The sequence below is a fragment of the Ictidomys tridecemlineatus genome, chromosome 7, assembly GCF_052094955.1.
Source record: "Ictidomys tridecemlineatus isolate mIctTri1 chromosome 7, mIctTri1.hap1, whole genome shotgun sequence".
In the NCBI taxonomy this organism is placed as follows: Eukaryota; Metazoa; Chordata; class Mammalia; order Rodentia; family Sciuridae; genus Ictidomys; species Ictidomys tridecemlineatus.
Window position 1 is genome coordinate 156,692,457 of NC_135483.1, and position 22,446 is coordinate 156,714,902.

The following is a 22,446-nucleotide window of genomic DNA, read 5'->3' on the forward strand; positions in this document are numbered from 1 at the left end:
TGGAGGAGAGCAAAGGAATTACTAAAGACTGTGATTGCAAATGATGGGAAAAAAGGTCAGCACCACTCACAGGTGGAAGAAGCTAGTTTAGAAGTTAAAAATTTCTGTTGCACAGAAATTGAGTTCAAGGTGTAGCGGGATCACAAGTTCAGAATATATTACCTGGACAGGCATGTTGGCTGCAGCCAATATTCTCCTCTCTTCCCTTAAACAGTTTGAAATAACCACAGCTACATGCATTGGATTTCCATGAAATTTTCCCTGAAAAAGAGTGAGCAAAAACAGCACAAGAGCTTAAGTATATTGCACAATAAGGAGACGTCCCTGCTTAAAAATAAACAATAATCTCCCAATAAGCATGTGAAATTAATTGGGATTTGTTCCAGTAATCTATTCCATTACAAAGTTACAGGAACTCATTGCAAAGGTAGACTCTTAACAAGAGCATATTGATCTCTTTGCCTGTTAAAAAATCACTTTTATTGATTAATCATTGTTCTTAACCACCTCTTTAGGAGATCTATCCTAAAGGGTCAGTTTATTTTGGGTGTAGGGCAGATTTTAAATACAGGAGTTATTTCCTTGTGAGTTATCATGAACAAGGGTGGGCCTAGCCATGCACTTTGTTAATTCTGTGCTTCATGCTTAAAACATTAATTTTTGTCCTTATTTGGTGGTGTTCATATTGACTAGCTCATAACTATATTAGGATACTCAAGTGAAACTGTAGTCACATTTCAGCAACAATATTTGTATGACATCTAAGCTATCACATCCTTTATTGCCAAGGTTAATGGTGCAGATATTGTTAACTGGCAACCCGTGGGCCTAATTTGGCCATCAGGTACATGTTGTAAATTAAAATACTTGGATCTCTTCAGGGGCATTATGTACCACCCACAGTTGCCATAGTGCCCCCAAAGAGTGAGCCCAGCACTCATTCATCTTACAAACAAGGCCTCCTCTGAGTTTTCTAGCCTTAATTTACAGAACTAATTGGAATAACACTATTATTTTAGTCGTGTTAAACTTCTTTACTCAACTTTTTCCAAGGCAAGATTAGCAGAAGGCATAGTAGACAAATGCACTAATTTCGTTTCCCTCTACCATCCTCTCTGAAGGTGGTACTAAACCCACGAAATGGACAAAGGTCAATGGCAGGAAAAATAAAATAACAATCCACAAAGTGGAAAATTAACAATTAATCAAAAGTAGATTATGCAGACTGGCAAACCAAAGGGTATCTCTATGGGAAAAAAATGAGGTTAGTAGTTAAATACACATTTTTATGGTTGTGACTGCTGACCCAATTTTATCAGATGATGCATGTTAATTAACACTTCTATTTGTAAAGTGAGGGTAAATACCAACTCTCTGGATTCCTGCTCTTCAATGTTCTGCAGTTTTTAAAACTATTTTTTCCTCTATAAACCAGAAATCTTCAAAAGAAAACAACGAAAATGAATTGACTGAAACTCAGAAGTCAAAGAAATGAAAATGATCCTATTTATTAAGCCCAGATTCTATGTCTCTGATTGTTGATGTTGGCAATTTCACATTCTCTATTATAATTTATTCTCATCTATTTAATTTTCCCATCTATTGATTTTTTTTCCTGTAACCTGCATTTAACTTCCTAAAAAAAGCTGTTTTTCTCACTTTTATTTCAATTTATTTAAAAAAAAATGGCATCATTAAAAAGAAAGGGCTCTCTCTTCCTAGGGCTCATTTGGAAGCTCAGTTATTAACGTGAACTTGAGAACTCATCCTAAGATGGGGAGAGTTCTCTAACACCTCAAGAATTACCACTATTGGCCTTTATTTTTCTCACTGCTGTGGAGTATTTCTTTGATCACTCAGATACTATCTTTCAACATTCTCAGCTTTGTTGCACACTTTTCCATTTTCCTCTCTTACTTAAAATTCTTTTACCTTCCTTTTCAGATTCAGTTTCCCCCAGATCTTGAGAGATTAAATGACTCATTTTTTTTTTCCTTTGTTAAGAGCCAGGAATCAACATTGTTTTTATCTAGGATGTCTTTTTCATTTTTTAATTGCATTTTCTTAGTGCCTCCCTTGAATGTATCTGACAAAACACTTTATAAAAAATTGATCACTGTGGACTCAATATCAATACCAGAGATGTACTCATGTTCACCTTTGAGAAGTTACTAAGTACATGGATCTTCAACAGCAAGAAAACAAACCCCAAGGTGTGGGCTGGTGGGGAAAAGGAAGAAAAAGGAAGCTGGAGAAAGAGAAACTACCCCTTTCAGTTGTGTGTGGGTCTCTCAGGCATCTGTTCTGCAGCTGTCTTCCACTCTCTGTCTAGTTCTCACACTCTCTTCTAGGCTGAACAGAAATTTTAATTATAGTGAAGTCAATGTAGTCATCTCTTCTTTATCATAGTGTTTTTTATGATGTGTTCAAGGAATCTTTCCCTAAACTGCAGTCATGGAGATTTTTTTCCTATGATATTTAATCTTCGTGATTTTGGTCATTAATTATAATTCACTTGGAGCTTGTTAGAAATGAGAGGTTCCTTCACTTTTTTTTTTTTCTTTCATGTAGATACATAGTTCCACCAACATTTAGTGAACATTCTCTTCTTTCCTGACTGCTTGCTGTGCCTTGGTCAAAAACCAAGTGTCTGTATGTGGGTGAGTTTTTTTTTTTTTTTTTTCTGGACTCTTTTCCATCTCAGCCTTCTATCTGTGCTTTATCAACAGATTATCTTTATGATTGTACTTTTGTAATAAGTTCTGATGTCAATCAAGTAAAATAGGTTTTATTTGCATTTCCATATTCATTTTAGAATCAGCTTGTTAAGCTACACCCTCCCTTACACACACACACATCCATGTTGAGAATTCAGTATTAAGTCTTTAGACAAATGTGGAGAGATTTGGCATGTTTATAATTGTGTTCTAATCCAATTACTTATACATTCTTCAGTGTCTCTATTAAACATTATAATTTTTTTCACATAGAGATCTTAAATATCTTTTGTTAAGGTTATTTCTATGTAGTGGGTTTTTTTCCAGCACTGAAATAAATTATATCTTTTCTATTGTTTGTTGCATATATATAATATATATGTATAAATGGTTTTGTATATTTATTTTTAATTCAGCAAACTTGCTAAACTCTTATTCTAATGATGTATTTCAAATTTTTGCCATTTTTAAGATTTTATCTGTAGGTTCTTTTGAATTTTCTGTATACACAAATTATACCTTGTGCAAATATTGATAAAATTTTCCTCCTTTTCAATCATTCAGTTTTCACCAGGATTTCACCTCTATTCTAAGACTTATTTAGAAATGTTAATTTACAAACATATGGATATTCCACTTTTTAATAAAAGCTGATTTCTAGCATAATTTAAATTTTTTCTTACTGCATGTTAATTGTATGGAATAATGGGTTGATCAGAATACAGATTCTGAATGACTTCAATCACTTTATATTTGTTGAGAACTTGCTTTGTGGCCGAGCACATGGATATTTTATAAAAGTTTTATGTTAACTTGTAAAGAATGTGGATTCAGCTGCTGTTAGGTATGAATATTTTATACAGTTGCATTAAATCAAATTTGTTAATGGTTTTGTTTAAATTTCTACATTCTTGTTGATTTGTTTTTGCCTGATCAATTAATGAAAGGATTATGTTTAAAGCTCCTTTGTGAATTTTTCTCTTTGTGCCTCTGTCAGACGCATTTAGATATGTATTATGGAAGAATAAAATGTTTGAACTGATTTTTATCACTAATAATACATTTTGCCTTGAAGCAAAAATATGAACTAAGACATAATACAGTGTTTTTGGTTACTGAGAGAACTTTTATGGGTATAGATATTTAATCATATATCAGTATTGTACATATATAAAAGGGCAAGTATACATAAAATAAGTAAGTTAATATATTCCTAAAACTTCTTAGAGTTTAATTTTTCTAAATCTCTTTTAAATTCAGGCTTCCATAATTTTTTTTCCACAAAATACTGTTTTGCAGGCCGCCGTGAATGTCAGTGACACATTATTTCTTTAGAGTATGTCCAACAATTGTTCCCATTCTGTAAGTTGTGATGCTGCTACTTTCTTGATCTTACCAGCAGTTCTCAATAGAAGGTTCCAGGTAAGAACCAGGACTCACATTCCTTCTGCAAATGGTTCTTAAATGTTTTGTTGACTGAAACCTTGAAGGTCGTGGTCTAGTAATAGTGTTGTGTTCAGCAATCATATCACTTTACTTCTACGTGAGATCATTACTTAACTTTCAGATAGATGTCCATGAAATCATTGAGAACTTGAATATATTGTAGTGGCACCACCCCCTCCTCCACAGAAAATCTTAATTAAGCTTCTCCAGAAATCTTCACCATAATTGATTTTAGGACTATGAGCAGAAGAGTCTCTACAAAAGAGTTCAATGTAGGTAAACTTCCTATTTTCCTGTTGCTCTATTACTTAGCCACTGGCCTGAAAAAAATCAGCACTCCAGGTGCTGAACACCAGTTTTCCTAGTTTTTCACAAACATTTATCCAGGATAGTAGTTTGTAAAAGTGTGTTTGCAAATGCAAACAGATCCTTTAACAAGGCCTCTGGCCTTGAGCTGAGCTTCACAGAGATGTTTACATGTCTAAGGTAAGAGAAGTTACCAATTGGGTTCCATGGTAACAGCTGGCAGGGGTTGGAAGAAAGGGGAGAAGAAGCTGTCCCCTTCTCAGGCATTGTCCTTTAAGGGTTAACTTGCTCAGAACAGTGAAAGAGGGAGCTGCTTTTATGTGAACTTTTGCAAACTGTGAACTTCTGAGCCCCTCCCCTTACATGCTGGGTATAAAGTTTCTGAAACTACCTGAACTTGAGGTTCAGGGGATTAATTGATTACAGTGCAAGCTGTACCCTCTGAACCTGGCTGCAGCCAAATAAAACTATTTCCTGCTATCTTCGGTGCCCTGCCTCATCTGTCCCCTACAATAATATAGTAGGGTCCCCAGATGTCAGTTCCAGAAGACTTCTAATCAGTCTTCCATCAGCTCAGCCACCATCCACATGCTATAATGGCTCACTCTTAACACCTTTGAAGAAGGTCTTGTTCTTAGACATTATTTTAAACTTTAAAATTAAATATAGTAGCAACTCCAGTAGTCAGCAGTCAGACATACTGCCACAGTGGTACACTGCTTCGTAACCCAAACTCACACTCTCATCCCCTAAAGACCTTTGCTGCATTGACATGGTAGCTTTAGGTCTTCCAAGGCAAAATGACCTCCCACCTGTCTGCATTACTTGCTGGACTGAGCACATACTTTCATTTTTCCCAGTGTTGTTATGCTGAAAGTTCAGAACATTCTGTTCATTCAGCAGGATGTTTCATATGAATTGATGTTGTACATCTTAATGATAATGGTGAGCAATGCATGATTCACGTACTCTAGGTTTTATTGTGCTGATTTCTTTAACTATTATAAGGACCTGGCAATTTCTGTTGCCACTCTTACTTTGGGCATCCATTTCAGTCATAAAATATGACTTCATCTACTTGTGGGTCATTTTTTTTCCATCCCGTAAAACACTTTATTGTTGCTTTCCAAGAAAATACGAAATTTAAGATCATTCATTGAATAACAAATATTTGTTAAACAGATACCAAATTTGTCCCATGCTGATTTGTTAACATCCCATTCTGTAAACATGGTGACTATTTGTTTCAACCCTCAATCATAGTGTTATATTTGGATGACATTCTAAATAGCAATTAAACTCAACATGTGTTATAACAACAGTGCATTTAATTCAACTGCAGTGACAACAACATGAGTAACAATGACCCAGTTTCACATCACAGGCAATAACCATGACATTGTCATTGCCACATGGCAACAGCAATTAAGAGTCTTTTTGATTATAGGATGCATTCTGATTTGAGTGATGTTAAAATGCTAAGCAAAAAAGATGACATTAATACTAGAATCAATATTACTTTATGCTAAATTCCTTGGCTTTCCTTCCAATTTCCTTTCTACCTAATTTCTAAATTTGACTTATTATTAAAGAACGACTAGTATGTCTGCTTTTTTCTTTCAAAAGGTCCAAAGAGTATCAGACAAGTAACAAATGTGAGAAAGCTTACTCAAAATAATCTCCATTTGGGTGGCACAGAGCCTGAGTGCTTTCCCCTTGACATGATCCTCTTGAAAATGCAGACACATTGGGAGAGTCTGTACCACACTTAGCTAGCATCCTTTGGTTATAAGGAATTTACCAGATGTTGCTTTTGACTGGTATACCCTGATGCTGCTGGATTCAGAAGATCCCCCAAAGCGCAAGGCAATAGTGACCAAAGGAGGATTTTGAAGAGACACATACCTACTACTGTCTTGGTTTGAGTTCCTCCAGAGACTGACCCTGAGACACGGATTCCAGTGCAAGTAGTTTCAGTGAGAATTTATTCCAAAAAACAGAGGAGTGGACCAGTAAGAAGGAAGAGAAGGCCATGGGTATGCTATCGAGCCATTTGCTAAAGATGGGCTGGAAACCCCAGGAAATCTATGGAACATGGACTTTGAGTTATCTACCCAGGGACTTTTGGAACTTTTTTACATCAGCTGTGTTCATATACTTCCAGTCCTGAAGAAAAAAATAAAGTGAAGATGCTGGCAGTTGGAATTCTATTCCACAGAACTAATATGATGAGGCCAAGAAGATGTGGTCAGGATAGCTGGCAATGACTGTCAGACACAACACCCAAAGGCACAAACTGTGAGAGAAAAATTGATTAGGAAAACTTCATTGACATTGAAATTGTCTGCTCTACAACACATTGTTAAAGAATGAAAAGGCAAGTCATAGACTTGGGATAAATATTTGTAAGAGACATATGTTATAAAGAATTCTTGTCCAAAACATAAATTTTTAAGTCAAAAATAAGAAAGCAAACTCAATTTAAAAATGGGCTGAACACAATTTAACTAAACAGACACTTCTCAAAAGAAGTACAAGTGGCTAATAATTATATGAAAAAAAAAGGTTCAACATCTTTAGCCATCAGGGAAATGCAAATCAAAACTACGTTGGGATTCCATCTCATCCCAGACCGAAAGGCAATCATCAAGAATACAAAAAAAAAATCATAAATGATTGTGAAGATTTGGGGGAAGAGGAACTCTTATACATGGTAGGAATATCAATTAGTATGGCCACTGTGAAAATTAGTACGGAGGTTCCTCAGCAGACTAAAAATAGAACTATACCATATGATCCAACTATATCACTCCTTGGAATATACTAGTAGGAATTAAAGATAGGACACTATAGAGGTACCTGGCTACCCATGTTTATTTGTGACACAATATCCAAGTTACAGAATCAGCCTAGATGCCTATCCAAGATGAATGGATAAAGAAAGTAGGGTATATATATTCACCATGGAATATCATCAGACATAAATCATGTGATTCACAGGAAAATGGATGGAACTGGAGGTCATAAAGTTAAGCAAAATAAGGCTGACACAGAAAAACAAGTATCTCACATTTTCCCTCATATGTGAAATTTAAGGGAAAAAAAATAAAGACAGGAGAGCAGCAAACAGACTGTTGGAGAGGAGGAGGAAGAACAAGAGGGTGAGGTAAGATAAGGGTGAAGAAGGGGAATCGGGGTGGATATGATCAAAGTGTGCATTTGCATGTACAAAAATGCCACAATGAAACCCATTACTCTATATAACTAAAATGTACTGGAAGTAATTTAAAAGCAATGGGCCAAACACCTTAGCAGACACCTCACCACAGGAGATGTAGGATGGCAAATGAACATTTGAAAAGATTTTCCAAATCATGTGTTATAAAAGGAAATGTAAATTGAAACGATGAGATAACACTACACATCTATTAGAATACAAATCCCAAACATCAACATCACAAAATGCCCACAAAGATATGAAGCCACACAGTCTCTTATTCGTTGCTGGTGGGAATATAAAATGATGCAGACATCCTGGAGAACAGCTTGGCAGTTTCTTATAAAACTAAACATACTCTTACCACCACACGATCCAATAATCACCCTCCTTGGTATCTACCCCAAAGAACTGAAAATTTGTTTCCATACAAAAACCTGCACATGAATATTTATAGTAGCTTTATGCATAACTGTTGAAATTTGGGGAGCAGCCAAGATGTCCTTCAGTTGAGGAATGGTACGATGAACTATTGTACATCCAGACAATGTAATATTATTCAGTGCTAAAGAGAAGTGAGTTACCAAGCCATGGGGACATGGAGGAGACTTAAATGCACATTACTAAGCCAAAGAAGTCAATCTCAAATCATAATGTATTTCAACCATACAATGTTTAGAAAAAGTCAAAACTGTTCAGAAAATACAAATGTCAGTGGTTGCCAGGGGTTAGGAGAGAAGGAGGGACAAATGTGTGGAGCCCAGGGGCTTGGCGGGGCAGTAAAACTACCTTGAATGATACTCATATAGAATAATCATGATATCATACATGTTAAGACCCATAGAAATATGTGAACCCTAATGTAAACAAAACATTTCAGTTAATAATAATATGATTCATCAACTGTAAAAAAAAAAAATACACCACACTAATGTAGACATAGGAAAAACTGGTGGGAGAGGAAGGCCTAGGAAGTATATGGATAACCTTACTTTCTCCTCAATTTTTCAGGAAACTTAAGACTGCTTTAAAAAATTAAATCTTTGGGCTGGAGATGTAGCTCAGTGGTAGAGCACTTGTTTAACAGGCTCAAGGCCATGGATTCAATTTCCAGGATTGCAAAAAATAAACAAATAAAAATAAACATTAGCTCATGGTGCAGACCTGTAATTCCTACTGTTCAAGAAGCTGAGGCAGAAGAATCCCAAGTTTATGAAATAAAATATAAAAAAGTATGGGGGATGTAGCTCAGTGGTTAAACAACAACAACAACAACAACAACAACAACAACAACAACAACCAGGTTCATTCCTAGTACCAAATAATAAAAACTAAAATTTTTTTAAAAAATAATCTTACTAAAGTTACTGTTTCTACTTACCCTCCTTACGAATGAATGAATTCCAAGTTACATGCCTTCCTCATGTAAAGTTAGCTTGAAATTCCCTCAACACAAAAATGTTTTCTTGACAAAAGAGAGGTGAGGCAAAGATTATCAGTAGATACACATTACTGAATGCTGGATCATTTATGCCAGTAATAGTACATACATCTTAAATTAGCTAAAAATTAGCTTCAGGTATATGTATGTATATCAGCTGATTTTTTTTTAAGAAAGTAATTTTTACCTTTTTATTTTTCTCCCAATACTGGGGATTGAACCCTGGAGTGGCTCCACCATTAAGCTCCACCTGCAGCCCTTTCTCTTTTGCTAAGTTTCCCAGGCTGGCCTTGAACTTGCAATCCTCCTGCCTCAGCCTCCCAAGTCACTGGGATGACAGGTGTGCACCACCACTCCTGGTCAGAAATTACTTCTTAAAGGCATCAAGTATTCTTGTGTAAATTCTGAGCATTCCAAGTACAATGTTCTGTCTGTAAAGACTTACCCCATCATAGACTCTTGTTTTGCAAGGAGCTAGAGAGTCCTCTGTGCAATGTTGGGGGACCTGGTTTTGTGGCTCAGTTACCAGCTGTGCAACTTTAGGTAAGTGACTTCTTAATCTTCACTGCTTTAGTTGCCTATTAGTCGTCAGGATAGTAATACTTGTCATTCATCACTGAGTAATGGTGAGGAGCATGCCAGACAATTGAGAAAGAGCCCTACAACTTAGAAGCACTCTATAAATATGAGGATTTTCTGTGTTGCCTCATGGTGGTGTTAGAAGAGTTTAAAAGCTCTACGTGGTCAATCAACAAAAAAACAGAAGAGAAAATCTTCCCATTAGCTTCACAGAAATGATCAAAATTCATAATAAAGCATTGGAGTAAGCCTGAGTTGTGTTCCAGGAAATATATTTATATGAACATAAAAGAAACTCCAGAAAAAAGTAAGACAATGTATTTGGGGTTTTTTAAAATGTTAGACAGTGGGGACTTTCCTGGCATTTCTTGAGGACTAACCTGCACATGCACACAAATACACTGAAAGCTGCTTTGAAAAAAAATCAACTTGTAAAAGCTCATTAGAAATAATAATACCGATATTTCACTGAGAACCATTTACATAATCTTTGGAAGAGAATCATTAACACTACACTTTTCTTCACCAGGGACTGTTTTTGAGTAATGGGATTGGGGAATGGATATTTTCACTTTTTCTTCAATTTTTTTTTATTGTTAGAATTTCTTTTAAATAATTAACCATGTGCTACTTTTGTGATCAAAAATAAACAAGAGGGTTAAAATACACATATCTTTCTTATTAGATTTCTCTAGTTACTCAATTTATACAAAGATTTTTGTAAAAGATAAACACTGGCTTTGAAAATTTGTCACTCCAGGGCAAAGGGAACAGAATTGAACCTGATTAGACCATTATGATGACTAAAATTCAATGCTCATAGAGAATTTGCAGCATTGTAAGTAAGAGATAAATAAATTACTTAATTCAAAATGACAGGAGAATTCAGTGACGCTAACAAGCTCTATTAGCTTCTATGTTTGAACACACCAGTAACAGAACCTGCCTGAGCACCTATTATGGGCAGGGTGTTATAGGTTTTGTTTCAAACCCAACAATAGACTGTGAGACACATATCAGAAAGCCTGGATATTGTGTCATTTGGGAAAAGTTATGGAACTTTAAGAAATCAAGAAACAGGAATGCCTCAAACTACATGTTTCTCATTCTACAAACATTCACTTTCCAAATCAATTCTGGCTTCTTAAATTTGATTCTTTCTGGATAGCATCTTCAACAAATGATGCTGGGAAAACTGGAAATCCATATTCAACAAAATGAAATTGAATTCCTTTCTCTCACCACGGACAAAAGTTAACTCAAAATGTATCAAGGATCTAGGGATCAAACCAGAGACTCTGTGTCTAATAGAAGAAAAAGTTGGCCCTAATCTCCATCACATGGGGTCAGGCCCCAAATTCTTTAATAAGAAACCTATAGTACAAGAGTTAAAACCAACAATCAACAATGGGATAAATTCAAACTTAAAAGTTTTTTTCTCAGCAAGAGAAATAATATGTGAGGTGAATAGGGAGCCTACATCCTGGGAACAAATTTTTACCCCTCACACATCAGATAGAGCTCTAATCTCTAGGGTATACAAAGAACTCAAAAAGTTAAATAACAAAAAAACAAGTAACTCAATCAACAAATGGGCCAAGGACCTGAACAGACACTTCTCAGAAGAGGATATACAACCTATCAACAAATTCATGAAAAATGCTCACATTCTCTAGCAATCAGAGAAATGCAAATTAGAACTACTCTAAGATACCATCTCACTCCAGTAAGAATAGCAGCCATTATTATGATGTCAAACAACAAGTGCTGGCAAGGATATGGGGAGAAAAAGGTACACTCATACATTGCTGGTAGGACTGCAAATTGGTGCAGCCAATTTGGAAAGCAGTATGGAGATTCCTTGGAAAGCTGGGAATGGAACCACCATATGACCCAGCTGTTCCTCTTCTCAGACTATACCCAAAAGACCTAAAAAAGCATACTACAGGGACACAGCCACATCAATGTTTACAGCAGCACAATTCACAATAGCTAGACTGTGGAACCAACCTAGATGCCCTTCAATAGATGAATGGATAAAAAAAAAATGTGGCATATATACACAATGGAATATTACTTAGCACTAAAAAATAACAAGATCATGGCATTTGCAGGGAAATGGATGCATCAGAGCAGATTATGCTAAGTGAAGTTAGCCAAGCCCTAAAAATCAAATCCCAAATGTCTTCTCTGATATAAGGGAGGGGTGACTCAAAATGGGGTAAGGAGGAAGAGCATAAGAAGAAGATTACCTCTAGATAGGGAAGAGAGGTGGGAGAGAAAGAGTGGGAGATGGGGAATTGCATGGAAGATGGAAAGAGACCCTTATCATTATACAGAATACATGTATGACGAAGTGAGGAAAAAGGAAAAAAAAAGAAGTGTGTCACATTAGATTGGGTAGAGAGAAGTGATGGGAGGGGAGGGGAGGGAAGGGGAAAGTGGGGAAAGGAAGGACAGCAGAATAAAATAGACTTTATTATTGCTGTATGTATATACATGACTGCATGACCAATGTGATTCTGCAACCTGTACATTCAGAAAAATGACAAATTATACCCCATCTGATTCAAATGTATGATATGTCAAGATCATTGTACTGTCATGTGTAACTAATTAAAACAAATAAAAAGAAAAAAATTGATTCTTTCTATGTTTAACAGACCCTGTGAGCCACAAGCTGCATTTAATTTTATTTTCCCTAGGTATTATATTATTTTCTATGACAAATCTGTTCATGGTAACCATTATTTGATTATTTGTAGCACCTCAAGGTAGCTACAGTGCTTACACAAATAAACCAATAGAAAATAATCATGTGTTTGACTATAAAATTGCTAAATGACTTTGCTAAGATGACTTTGGTCTTAATACCCGCTGGCAATTCCACTTGCTGTTGGTAAAGGCAATCTTCCAAGGCCAGTAAGTGTCCTTGCATGGTCTTATAAGGTATGCCAAGAATAAAAGGCCCTCACTATTCGTTACTCTGGCCATTTCTCAGTTGTATTTGCCCCAAGTAACCTTGAAGAATGAGGTAATGTCTCTTCTTATCCAAAGAATGGGCTTGCTTCACTAGTTGTAAAAGCAATGAAATCCTAAAGTTTATGGTTCCATTCCTGTAGTGCAAATCACTGATTGTGTAGACATCCAGAATGGGCCCACTGTGTCACCCTTGTAGGAGTTGGGGCTAATGAAGAACTTACACAAACAAACATGGACCTCTGACTATGGCTTTTTCTATGAATAATAATGCCTCTTTTCTCTAATCCAGAAGTCTCCTGTCTTTTTCTAACACTCGTAAAGTTAACTTGTTAGCTTGAGAGGAGAATAAAATCCAAGCCCCTGCACAGTGTTTAATACTTACGTGTTATAAAACTTATCACATAGAATTTGCATTTTCTCTATCTCGATGATTGCCATCTAGACTCTGCATTTTTATCTGACTCCTTGTCTAGACTCTAATACAGCTTTTTTTTTTTAAGAGAGAGAGAATTTTAATATTTATTTTTTCGTTTTTTTTTTTTTTTCGGCCGACACAACATCGTTGTTGGTATGTGGTGCTGAGGATGGAACCCGGGTCGCACACATGCCAGGCGAGCACGCTACCGCTTGAACCACATCCCCAGCCCTAGCCTCTGCTACATCTTTTAAAAGAGGAATCAGTCATCTTCAAGGTCGATCTTCAAATAGCTATCACCTTATATAAACCTCACAATTGCTTGTTGAGTGATCAAATGAGAGGATGAACAAATTATCATAATCATCTTCTAAGAGGAAAATCGAAAAAAAAACATATTATTTGATGTTTATGTTGGTAAAGATCTCTGCTTTAAGTCCTTCTTAGTTTTTTTTTTGTCCCTGGTAGCCATGAATACATTAAAACTAGAGTCTTAAGATTATTTGGAAGAGGACAGCAAGGTATAATGTACCCCTGGAGATGGCAATCTTGCTTCTCAAAGGTCAGATGGGATTCTCACCCTTGTTGACCAATATTACCGGTGAGGCTGCCTAGAGGAGAATGGAATAAGAGGCTTGTCCCTTTAATGGGGATGGTATGCTATCATCTGTGTGCTAATGCAGATCCAGATGGTAAAGGAATCTGTGTCCTTCACTTATGTCTTGTGGGATCACTCAGCCATTCTTTATCTTTACTCTAGGGATAATGATGAATTCATCATCTTCATCATCATCAGAGTGTTTAGACAGAATTATAAAGATAAGAAAATGGAATATTAAATGTAAATATGATATAATTGTGTATCTAGTGGGAAAAGGATGATAAAATTTAAAGAATGAATATTCAAAGTAATATGGTTTTCTCTTTATTTTTAATAATTATATAGGGCTAGAAATAAGGAAATATTATATTTAAATAAAAATAAAGTTAAAAATAATTTTTTTAAAATTTAATAAACCATAAGTAAATGATAAATGATAGAGGAGAGAGATGTGTTTAACTTGACTTAAACAATGTATACAAGTATAGAAACATCACATGGCACACCATATATACATGCAATTTTAATGTTTTATGTATCTATTAATTTGAAAATTTTAAAACATAAGAATAAGTGTAACAAGAAAGATATAGGTCTTGTGTGAATTAAACTAGGGTCATAGTGAAAATTTAAAACAAGGTCTGAGAAAGCATAAATTGAATTCTAGAGTGTAAGATTTAGTCTCATAAATATGTTGTCTTGAAATGAGTATGTGTATTTAGGTTAGGCTCCCAGGAGTTGCTTTGCGGGGTTTGGGGTAGAAGGAATGATTCAGTGAAATGATTTTAAAGTTTACACGGAGGAAGAAGAAATGTCTGAGAATAGCTAATGAAATTACAAAAACTAATGTTTCAATGATTGAAATTCGTCCAGGAATTTTCTATGTGCTCTGGTTTGCTTCATCTGACCTTCACAGCTATTTGTGACAAATATTGTCATTCAGATTTTACAGATAAGTGAGATAGAGAGATGTGAAACAACTTTAAGCCAGGATTCAGTTTGTCTCTAGAGTGTTGAATTGCCTTTAACCAATCAGCTACCAAGTTCACTGTCTCCATGCGCAGGCGAGGAGGACTTGCTGTAAATGACACTGAAGAATGTGACTAGTAGTACTGTACAGCTAGATTATCAGAGCATAGTGAACACACGCAAAGGTGGTATTTCAGTTCAGTGAGGAAAAATGCTTATTTTTTAAAAATCTCTTTGTATAATTGTTTATCAATCTACAAGAAAAAGTTAGGCCTCTATATAAAAAATTCCACGTAGATCAACAGATTAGCTTTAAAAAAATGTTAGAATAAAATTCAGGAAAATTTGTGAATTATCTAAGGGCTGGAGAGAACTTTTAAACCAAAGTGGGACTCTCAGAAACTATTCAAAAAAAGACTCTTCATTACATTTAGATGTTTGTTTTCAGATGGAAAATGATGTTATTAAATCAAAAGACTTATAATAGACTGAGGAAAATATTAGTAGCCCATAGGAAAGAATTATTATAGATGAAAGATATTTTAAAGTAATTACTAATATGCATAAAGAACCCTTGGAAATTTACGAGAAATCCCAGTATAAGAAAGTGAGTAGGAAAAATCATAAAAAGTACATCCAAATTTGGGAAAGGATGCTCAGCCTTACACATAGTCAGGAAAAAAACCAAACAAATTTATAGTGAAAGAGAAATATTTTCCCCAATCACATTGGAATAAATAAAAAAGAATATTATCTACTGTTAATGAAGATATGGAAAAGAGAATCTTCATCCATTTTCATGAATTTTACAATCTCTTAGGAAAGAAATCTTATGATATCAAAATTTAAAGTGCTTCTACTTTTGACTGGAAATCCATTTCTAGGAACGTATCCCATAAAAATAGAAGTATGAGTCCATAATATATGTACAAGGTTGGTTCCTGCAATACTGTTTATGGTGAAGAACAACCAGGGGTATAGAGATTGCTTCCTTAACAGGAATGGCTCAATAAGTTGTAGCACCTCTACACGATAAACCATTTGCTGTTATGAAAATGAAGGGATTTCAGTGATGTAAAATTTGGAAAGCAGAGAAATGAAAAATAAAATTTCCTTTTGGTAAATGACAAAACTTGATCTTATCGTTTATAAAATTTCATAAACTTACATATGAAAGTACATGGGCATAAATCATATATTTTCCATTTTATTAATCATAGACATAAGTATAGACATGAAGGGTACACATTTTGTTACTAACATTGATATTTTCAAGGGTTAGGGTGTGGATAGAAGTAAGGAAAAAGTAAGAGGAGAGGAAGGAAGTTTGTAATAAAAAGTAATATGTATGACATGATCTACTTTGTGGAAAATGATATATGAATGTTTATGCAATAAAATACAAAAAGATAGTAATCAAATGTTAATGGTAGTTATCTTGTTGTGGTGGAATTTCAGGGGGGGTTTCCTTTCTTTTTAGGCTTTTCATTAGCATTTGAATTTGTACAAAGATTTGCATTATTTAGTCTATTGGAAAATAGCCTAAATCATGAACTATTTTCATCCTAACAAAAATTCCATTGGTAGGGAATTTTTAATTGGTTTAACATAACTGCAAAACTTAGAAAATCAGAACTCCTAAAGCGAGAAGTGGAAAAATCATTCCCATCAGAACAAATAAAACCATTTCTCTGAAGACCGTTGACATTTATGAAGTCACCCTCAAAGTGCCCCTGCATATTTTCCATTGAACAAAATCTGAAATCTATTTCAACTGTCGTGGAAGAATTAATACCGTTCAACTTCTGAGAGAAATGAAACTGAAGGGATTGCTAATAGTTCATAAATAATGGAAGGAGGTTAGAGCTTAAACAACCCCTAAAGTCAACTGCGAGCACCAGGACAGGACCCAGAACTACCTCTAAAACTGTGAGTCTCGAAGCTGGCTTACAGATACACCCAGAGTGACACTTCAGACTGGTCTCTGGGGTGGTCTAAAATACAAATCACACTAACGTGTATATTTAAAATGACTTTTTCTCTCCGGGTCACTCTAGACAAGATGCTAAGGGGGAGAAAGTTGTTCCTCAAGGGTCAGCCTTTTAAGCTGACTGAATTGACATCCATGACCACTTCTACTTTGGATTTCCATCAAAATGTACTTGTCTTGTTTCCTCAGAAAACTGAGAAAGATGTATTAAATGCATAGGATACTATTTGCTTTATGTATTTATGATTTTTCTTTATATGTTGATTCAATATTACTAGCTGATCCATAAATGCTCATTTGAAATGATCGCTTATAGTATTTACAATATTTGTCCTGATGATTGCTTTGGGGCTGAAATTTGATATTAACTAACAAATTGTAGTTATCATGAGCATTACATGTTCTTAGTATTAAATAAATTCTGTTGGCTATATCTCTATTTTATCATATTATTATAACAAAGTATGTAGTGAACATACTTTGCTTTTATATGCTTTAGCTCGATATACCTTTGCTGAGCCTTTTACTTTGAATTCTTCCAAACCTCATATTAGGTGGTTGCTTACAAGCAGCATGGTTGAACTTTGTGTTCTGATTCTAAGTGAGAATCCTTTTATTTTTAACAAGAAAGCTTAATAAGCCTGCATCCATTGCCATAGTTAATATATTTTATTTTACTCTGTCACTTAGTTTTCTTTTTTCTTCTTGTTATTTGCTCTATAGTCTGTTATTCTTTTGCTTTTATTTTCTCCACTACTTTGGGAGGTGCACATGTGATTTATCATGCTTATGGAATTTGTCAAAAGCACTTTTGCATTCAATTGTTCACAACCTTCTTTTCACCACAATTCCTAATAGATAAATCTTCACATTTACTGTATTCTCCTTTCACTGTGGGCTCCTGGGCTATGGATTGGGCTATGGATTATGCACAAATTCTCACTTACTCCACCTCCAATTTCACAATCCACCGTGAATACGTGACACTTCCATTGAAACCTACATTGTATTGATTGTATGGAGTAAAAGTTAAGGAGTTTTCTATGTCAGGAAATTTAGCATACTTTTATTAAATCTCTCAAGTCTTTATCTACATGATTCCTTAGTCAACCCCACAAAGTGGCCCTCTAGAATATATTTTCAATTGTCATTTCCATTCTATTTGTTTTTGAGTCTCTAATTATCTGTATTTCTGTAGCTGATCTCCACATTTCATTTTCTTCCACATCACCACACTGTGAGCCTCAAGTGTGACTCCCATATCATCTATTTATTTTCTATAGTGTCTGCTATATCCAACATGGATTTAATTTTACTCCTGTTTTTCTATTTCCCACCATGGAATCCTTTTCTGTATTAATCACCATTTTCTCTCTTTTCATATCATTCTTTTGAATTTTTCATTTCAGTATATTTGTTCCTTTCAGATTTCTGCTCCTATTTTATACACATGTTTTCCTGGAAGAGTCTTTATATGATGGAGTAGATAATTTTCAGAAGTATATTGTTCTTCTAATACTTCAAGCTGTGATTGTAAATCTCTTGTAGTATTTTTTTCATAGGCCCCATGCATCTGTCTTTAGGCTATGCTTTATTAGAAGAATTTATTGACTGAAACTTGTACAGATTTTACTCACATTCTAGCATTTAGCAGTCCAGTCATCTTATTTTATAATATTGTGTGTGCCTGTCTTTTTTCCCCTCTTAAAGCTTGAAGAGATCTTTATATCAATTATAAACCTGAAGTCTTTGTTACCAAAATCAAGAGGCTGAATCCCAGGCACTGTGGAAGACTAACAAAGAATGCTAAATATCTTATAAGTGTGCCTGAAAGCAAAATTAGCCCTAATTCTCTTCTCATAGAATTGGTCCTGTTTCAAGTTGAAGCATAATTTGGTCTTAGAATTAAAAAAATGGTGGTCATCATTGTGTTTACCATGAAAAAAACCCCACATATTTTAATATATTATTCCTTTTCATTCTTATAAGAATTAAATGAAAAAAAATCCACAGGTATTTCTCATTCTACGTCCCATTTTCTTCATTTATTTTAACCCTTTGACTTGAAGAAAATCTAATATATCTTTAATGTCTGTTGTTCTCTGTTTCAATTTGAAGGAAGCTTCTCAGACACTGAGACATCTATAGTTTCCCTTAGCTCGCCTACCTTTATCATCACTCCAATCTTTATAATATATATAGCTTCATTTGCACATCTCTAACAAGCAACCACAATTTGAGAATATGAGTAATAGGTAGCTAATTTTTTTTAGGTATAAGAGCCTTTATATTACTAAAGAAATAACTATATAATCCCCATTTTGTGATAAATAAAATGCATTTGTATAATGCACTTAAAAAGATTAGAAAATGGGCCTGGGAGTGTATCTCAGTGGTCAAGCACTTGTCTAGCACACATGAGGCCCTGGTTTTGATCCCTAGCACTGCAAGAAACAAAAAAGAACCAAACAACATCAACAAAAAACTCAACCCCCACCAAAAAAGAGAAATACACTAAAGTATCAATAGTGGCGATAATCTGGATGGTATAATTATAGATAATTGTTATTTTCTTCCTTTTTTTATTTTCCAAATTTCCTACTATTAATAGCATTACTTATAAAATCAAAGAAAAAAATCACCCTTCTAACAGAACAAAGTTTTGACGATAAAGGAATTAAACCAATGGATTGTTTTTCTCATGTTCGGTTACAATGAACATTTGTCTTCAGGGAGAGGACAAGAGTATATTGTAGGTATAAAGTTTTAGAATTATTGGCCATTTTTAATTTTTTAGAAAGAAAAGTTAAATTCACAACAGTTGTGTGTGAAGAAGGTCTTGCCATATAAATTAATGCTGAATTTTCTAGACTTGGGGATTTAATGTACTGATAACTGCAGTAGAAGTTTATACAACTTTATATCAGTATATATTAAAGGGAGTCCAATTGCCACCACCATATACATTTTCATTATTTCATAAAACATGAACTATTTCTCCCCAAATGATTACAGAGGATGAATATTGTCAAAGCATAAAGAACTATCCTTTAAAAGAAATAATTTTTGACTTTGCAAAAGTGCTTTCTATCATTCTATTATTTTGTTCCCATCTGGTGAAAAATTGATTAAAGATGGGCTGTACTGAGGAAATGAATCTATCTCAACATCATAAAGGCTATCTATAAAAAACTCATAGTAAATGGGAAACAATTGAAAATATTTCCATTAAAATCTGGAACAAGACAAGGATGTGCACTGTCATCACTCCTATTTAAGATAGTGCTAGAAATCCTGGCTAGAGCAATTAGGTAAGAGAAGGAAATAAGGAGGATAAAAATAAAATAGAAAAAAAACAAATTAACACTGTTTTCAGATGATATGATCCTATCTTTAGAAGATTAAAAAGAAAAAAACTGCTAGAGCTAATCAACAAATTCAGATAAGTATCAGTTTACAAAATCAACATACAAAAGTAGCTTTTCAATATATTTCAACAAATCTATTAAGAAAGAAATCAGGAAAACAGTTCCATTCACAAATAGCTTCAAAAACAAAACAAAGCAATGGCCAAGAAACAAAACAAAAACAAACAAACAAACAAAATCCTAGGAATAAATCTAACCAAAGAAGTAAAGGACCTCTACAATGAGAAGTATGGAACATTAAAGAAAGAAATTGCACAAGACCTCAGAGGATAAAAACCTCCCGTGTTCATGGACAGGCAAAATTAATATTGTTAAAATGGCCATACTACCAAAGCAATATACAGATGCAATTCAATGCAATCCTCATCAAAATACCAATGACATTCTTCACAGAACTAGAAAAAAACAGTCCTAAAATTCAATTGGAAGAAAAAAAACACCCAGAATAACCAAAGCAATCTTTAGCTGAAAAAGTAATGCTGGAGGCATCAATATCTGACTTCAAATTTTACTACAGAGCTGTAGTAACAAAAACTGCATGGTACTGGCATAAAAACAGACCCAGAGACCAATCAATGGTGCAGAATAGAAGACACAGAAAGACAAACCTACACATCTATAGTCATGTGATCCTTGACAAACGTGCCAGAAATATATTGGGAAAAGAGGCTTTTTAACAAATGCTGCTGGGAAAACTGGTTTTATCTACATGCAGAAGAATGAGAGACCTTACCTCTTACCCTGCAAAAAATCAATTCAAAATGGAAACTGTAACTCCTGGAAGAAAATGTAGGGTCAACATTCCAGCACATAGACACAGGCAATGACTTTCTCAGTAGGACCCCTACAGCTCAGAAAATAATGCCAAGAGTTTGTAAATGAAATGGCATCAAATTAAAAAGCTTCATAACAAAGGTAACAATTAGGAATTTGACAGAAGAACCTACAGAAGGGGAGAAAATCTTTACTAGCTACTCTTCTGACAGAGGATTAATATCTAGAATATATAAAGAACTCAAAAAGTTTAACACCAAAAAATTAGTCCAATTACTAAATAGACAAATGAATTCAAAATACACTTCTCAAAAGAAAAACACAAATGGAATATATGAAAAAACGTTGAACTCTGTTTGCAATTAGGGAAATGCAAATCAAAACTGCACTGAGATTTCATCTCCCTCCAGTCATCAAGAATACAAATAATATTAAATGCTGGAGAAGATGTGAGAAAAAAGGAACATTTTTACACTTTTGGTGGGATAGTAAATTAGTACAACCACTGTAGAAATCAGTGTGGAGGTTTGTCAAAAGACTAGGCATGGAACCACAATATGACTTAGTGGTGCCACTCCTTGGTATTTATCCTAAAGAATTAAAGTCATCAATCATACTATAGAGATATATGCATACCCATGTTTATAGCAGCACAATTCACAATAGCCAAAGTATGGAACCAGTCTAGTTGTCCATCAATGGATGAATGGATAAAGAAAACATGATATATATACACAGTGGAGTTTTATTCCACCATAAAGAAAAATTATATTATGTTAATTGCAGGAAAATGGATGGAACTAGAGACCATTGTGTTAAGCAAAATAAGCCAAACTCAAAAGGTCAAGACTTGTATGTTTTTTCTCATATGTGGAAGCTAGAGAGGAAAAGGAATAGAAAGATGGGTGAGGGACAGGGACTTCCAAGGTGTGTCTCATGAATATCAGAGGGAGAACAATAGAAGAAAGGGACCACAGGTAGGAGGTAAGGCAGGAGAGTGGAAAGGCTGGAGAATGATATTGACCAAACCATATTGTCGTACTTATTGTGTGCATGTACTCATTTGTAACAACAAATTTCATCCTTATGTGCAACAATAAAAAAATGTGGAAAGAGGAAAAAAAAAAAAAAAGATGGGCCCTAGTTGTTGTTTGAGAGCACCCTGGACTAAGACCTGGTTCTCCTGGATCTTGCGCAGGAAAAAGTCACAAAGACTCATCTGGCTCTTAGAGATAGGTAAATATTGGACCAGTGTTTGAGAAGGAAATTTAAAATCAGACTTGATATTATTTTCAGGGAGAAGGCCTACTATACCCAATGTTTTTTAAATTAATCACGGATTCTATTGATAAAATATAAAAAGCATAGTTAAATCTCCATATAATAAACAATATAAGTTGAGGAAAAATTGTTTTCCTGCATAATAATGGATAACTAGCCAGAATCCAATCCTCTTCACAGTCTCTACCTTCCACCCTTGTTTAGCCTGACTTATTACTATCTTCTTCAAACTCAGTTCTCTGCTTTTGCCCTTGACTCACCAAGAGTTCACATAAACACCATAGAAAGACCCTGTTAAAC

General features: G+C 34.7%; 1 protein-coding gene across 2 annotated transcripts in view; it reads right to left on the minus strand.

Annotated features, from left to right (window-relative positions):
* Stat4 (signal transducer and activator of transcription 4) overlaps window positions 1–22,446 on the minus strand; it is a 94,039-nt gene that overhangs the window by 40,837 nt on the left and 30,756 nt on the right. For both annotated transcript variants that reach the window (XM_005324364.3, XM_078017759.1), the window contains exon 4: window positions 163–261. In XM_005324364.3, the coding sequence (XP_005324421.1) occupies window positions 163–261 (99 nt within the window). The remainder of the gene's footprint in view (window positions 1–162; window positions 262–22,446) is intronic.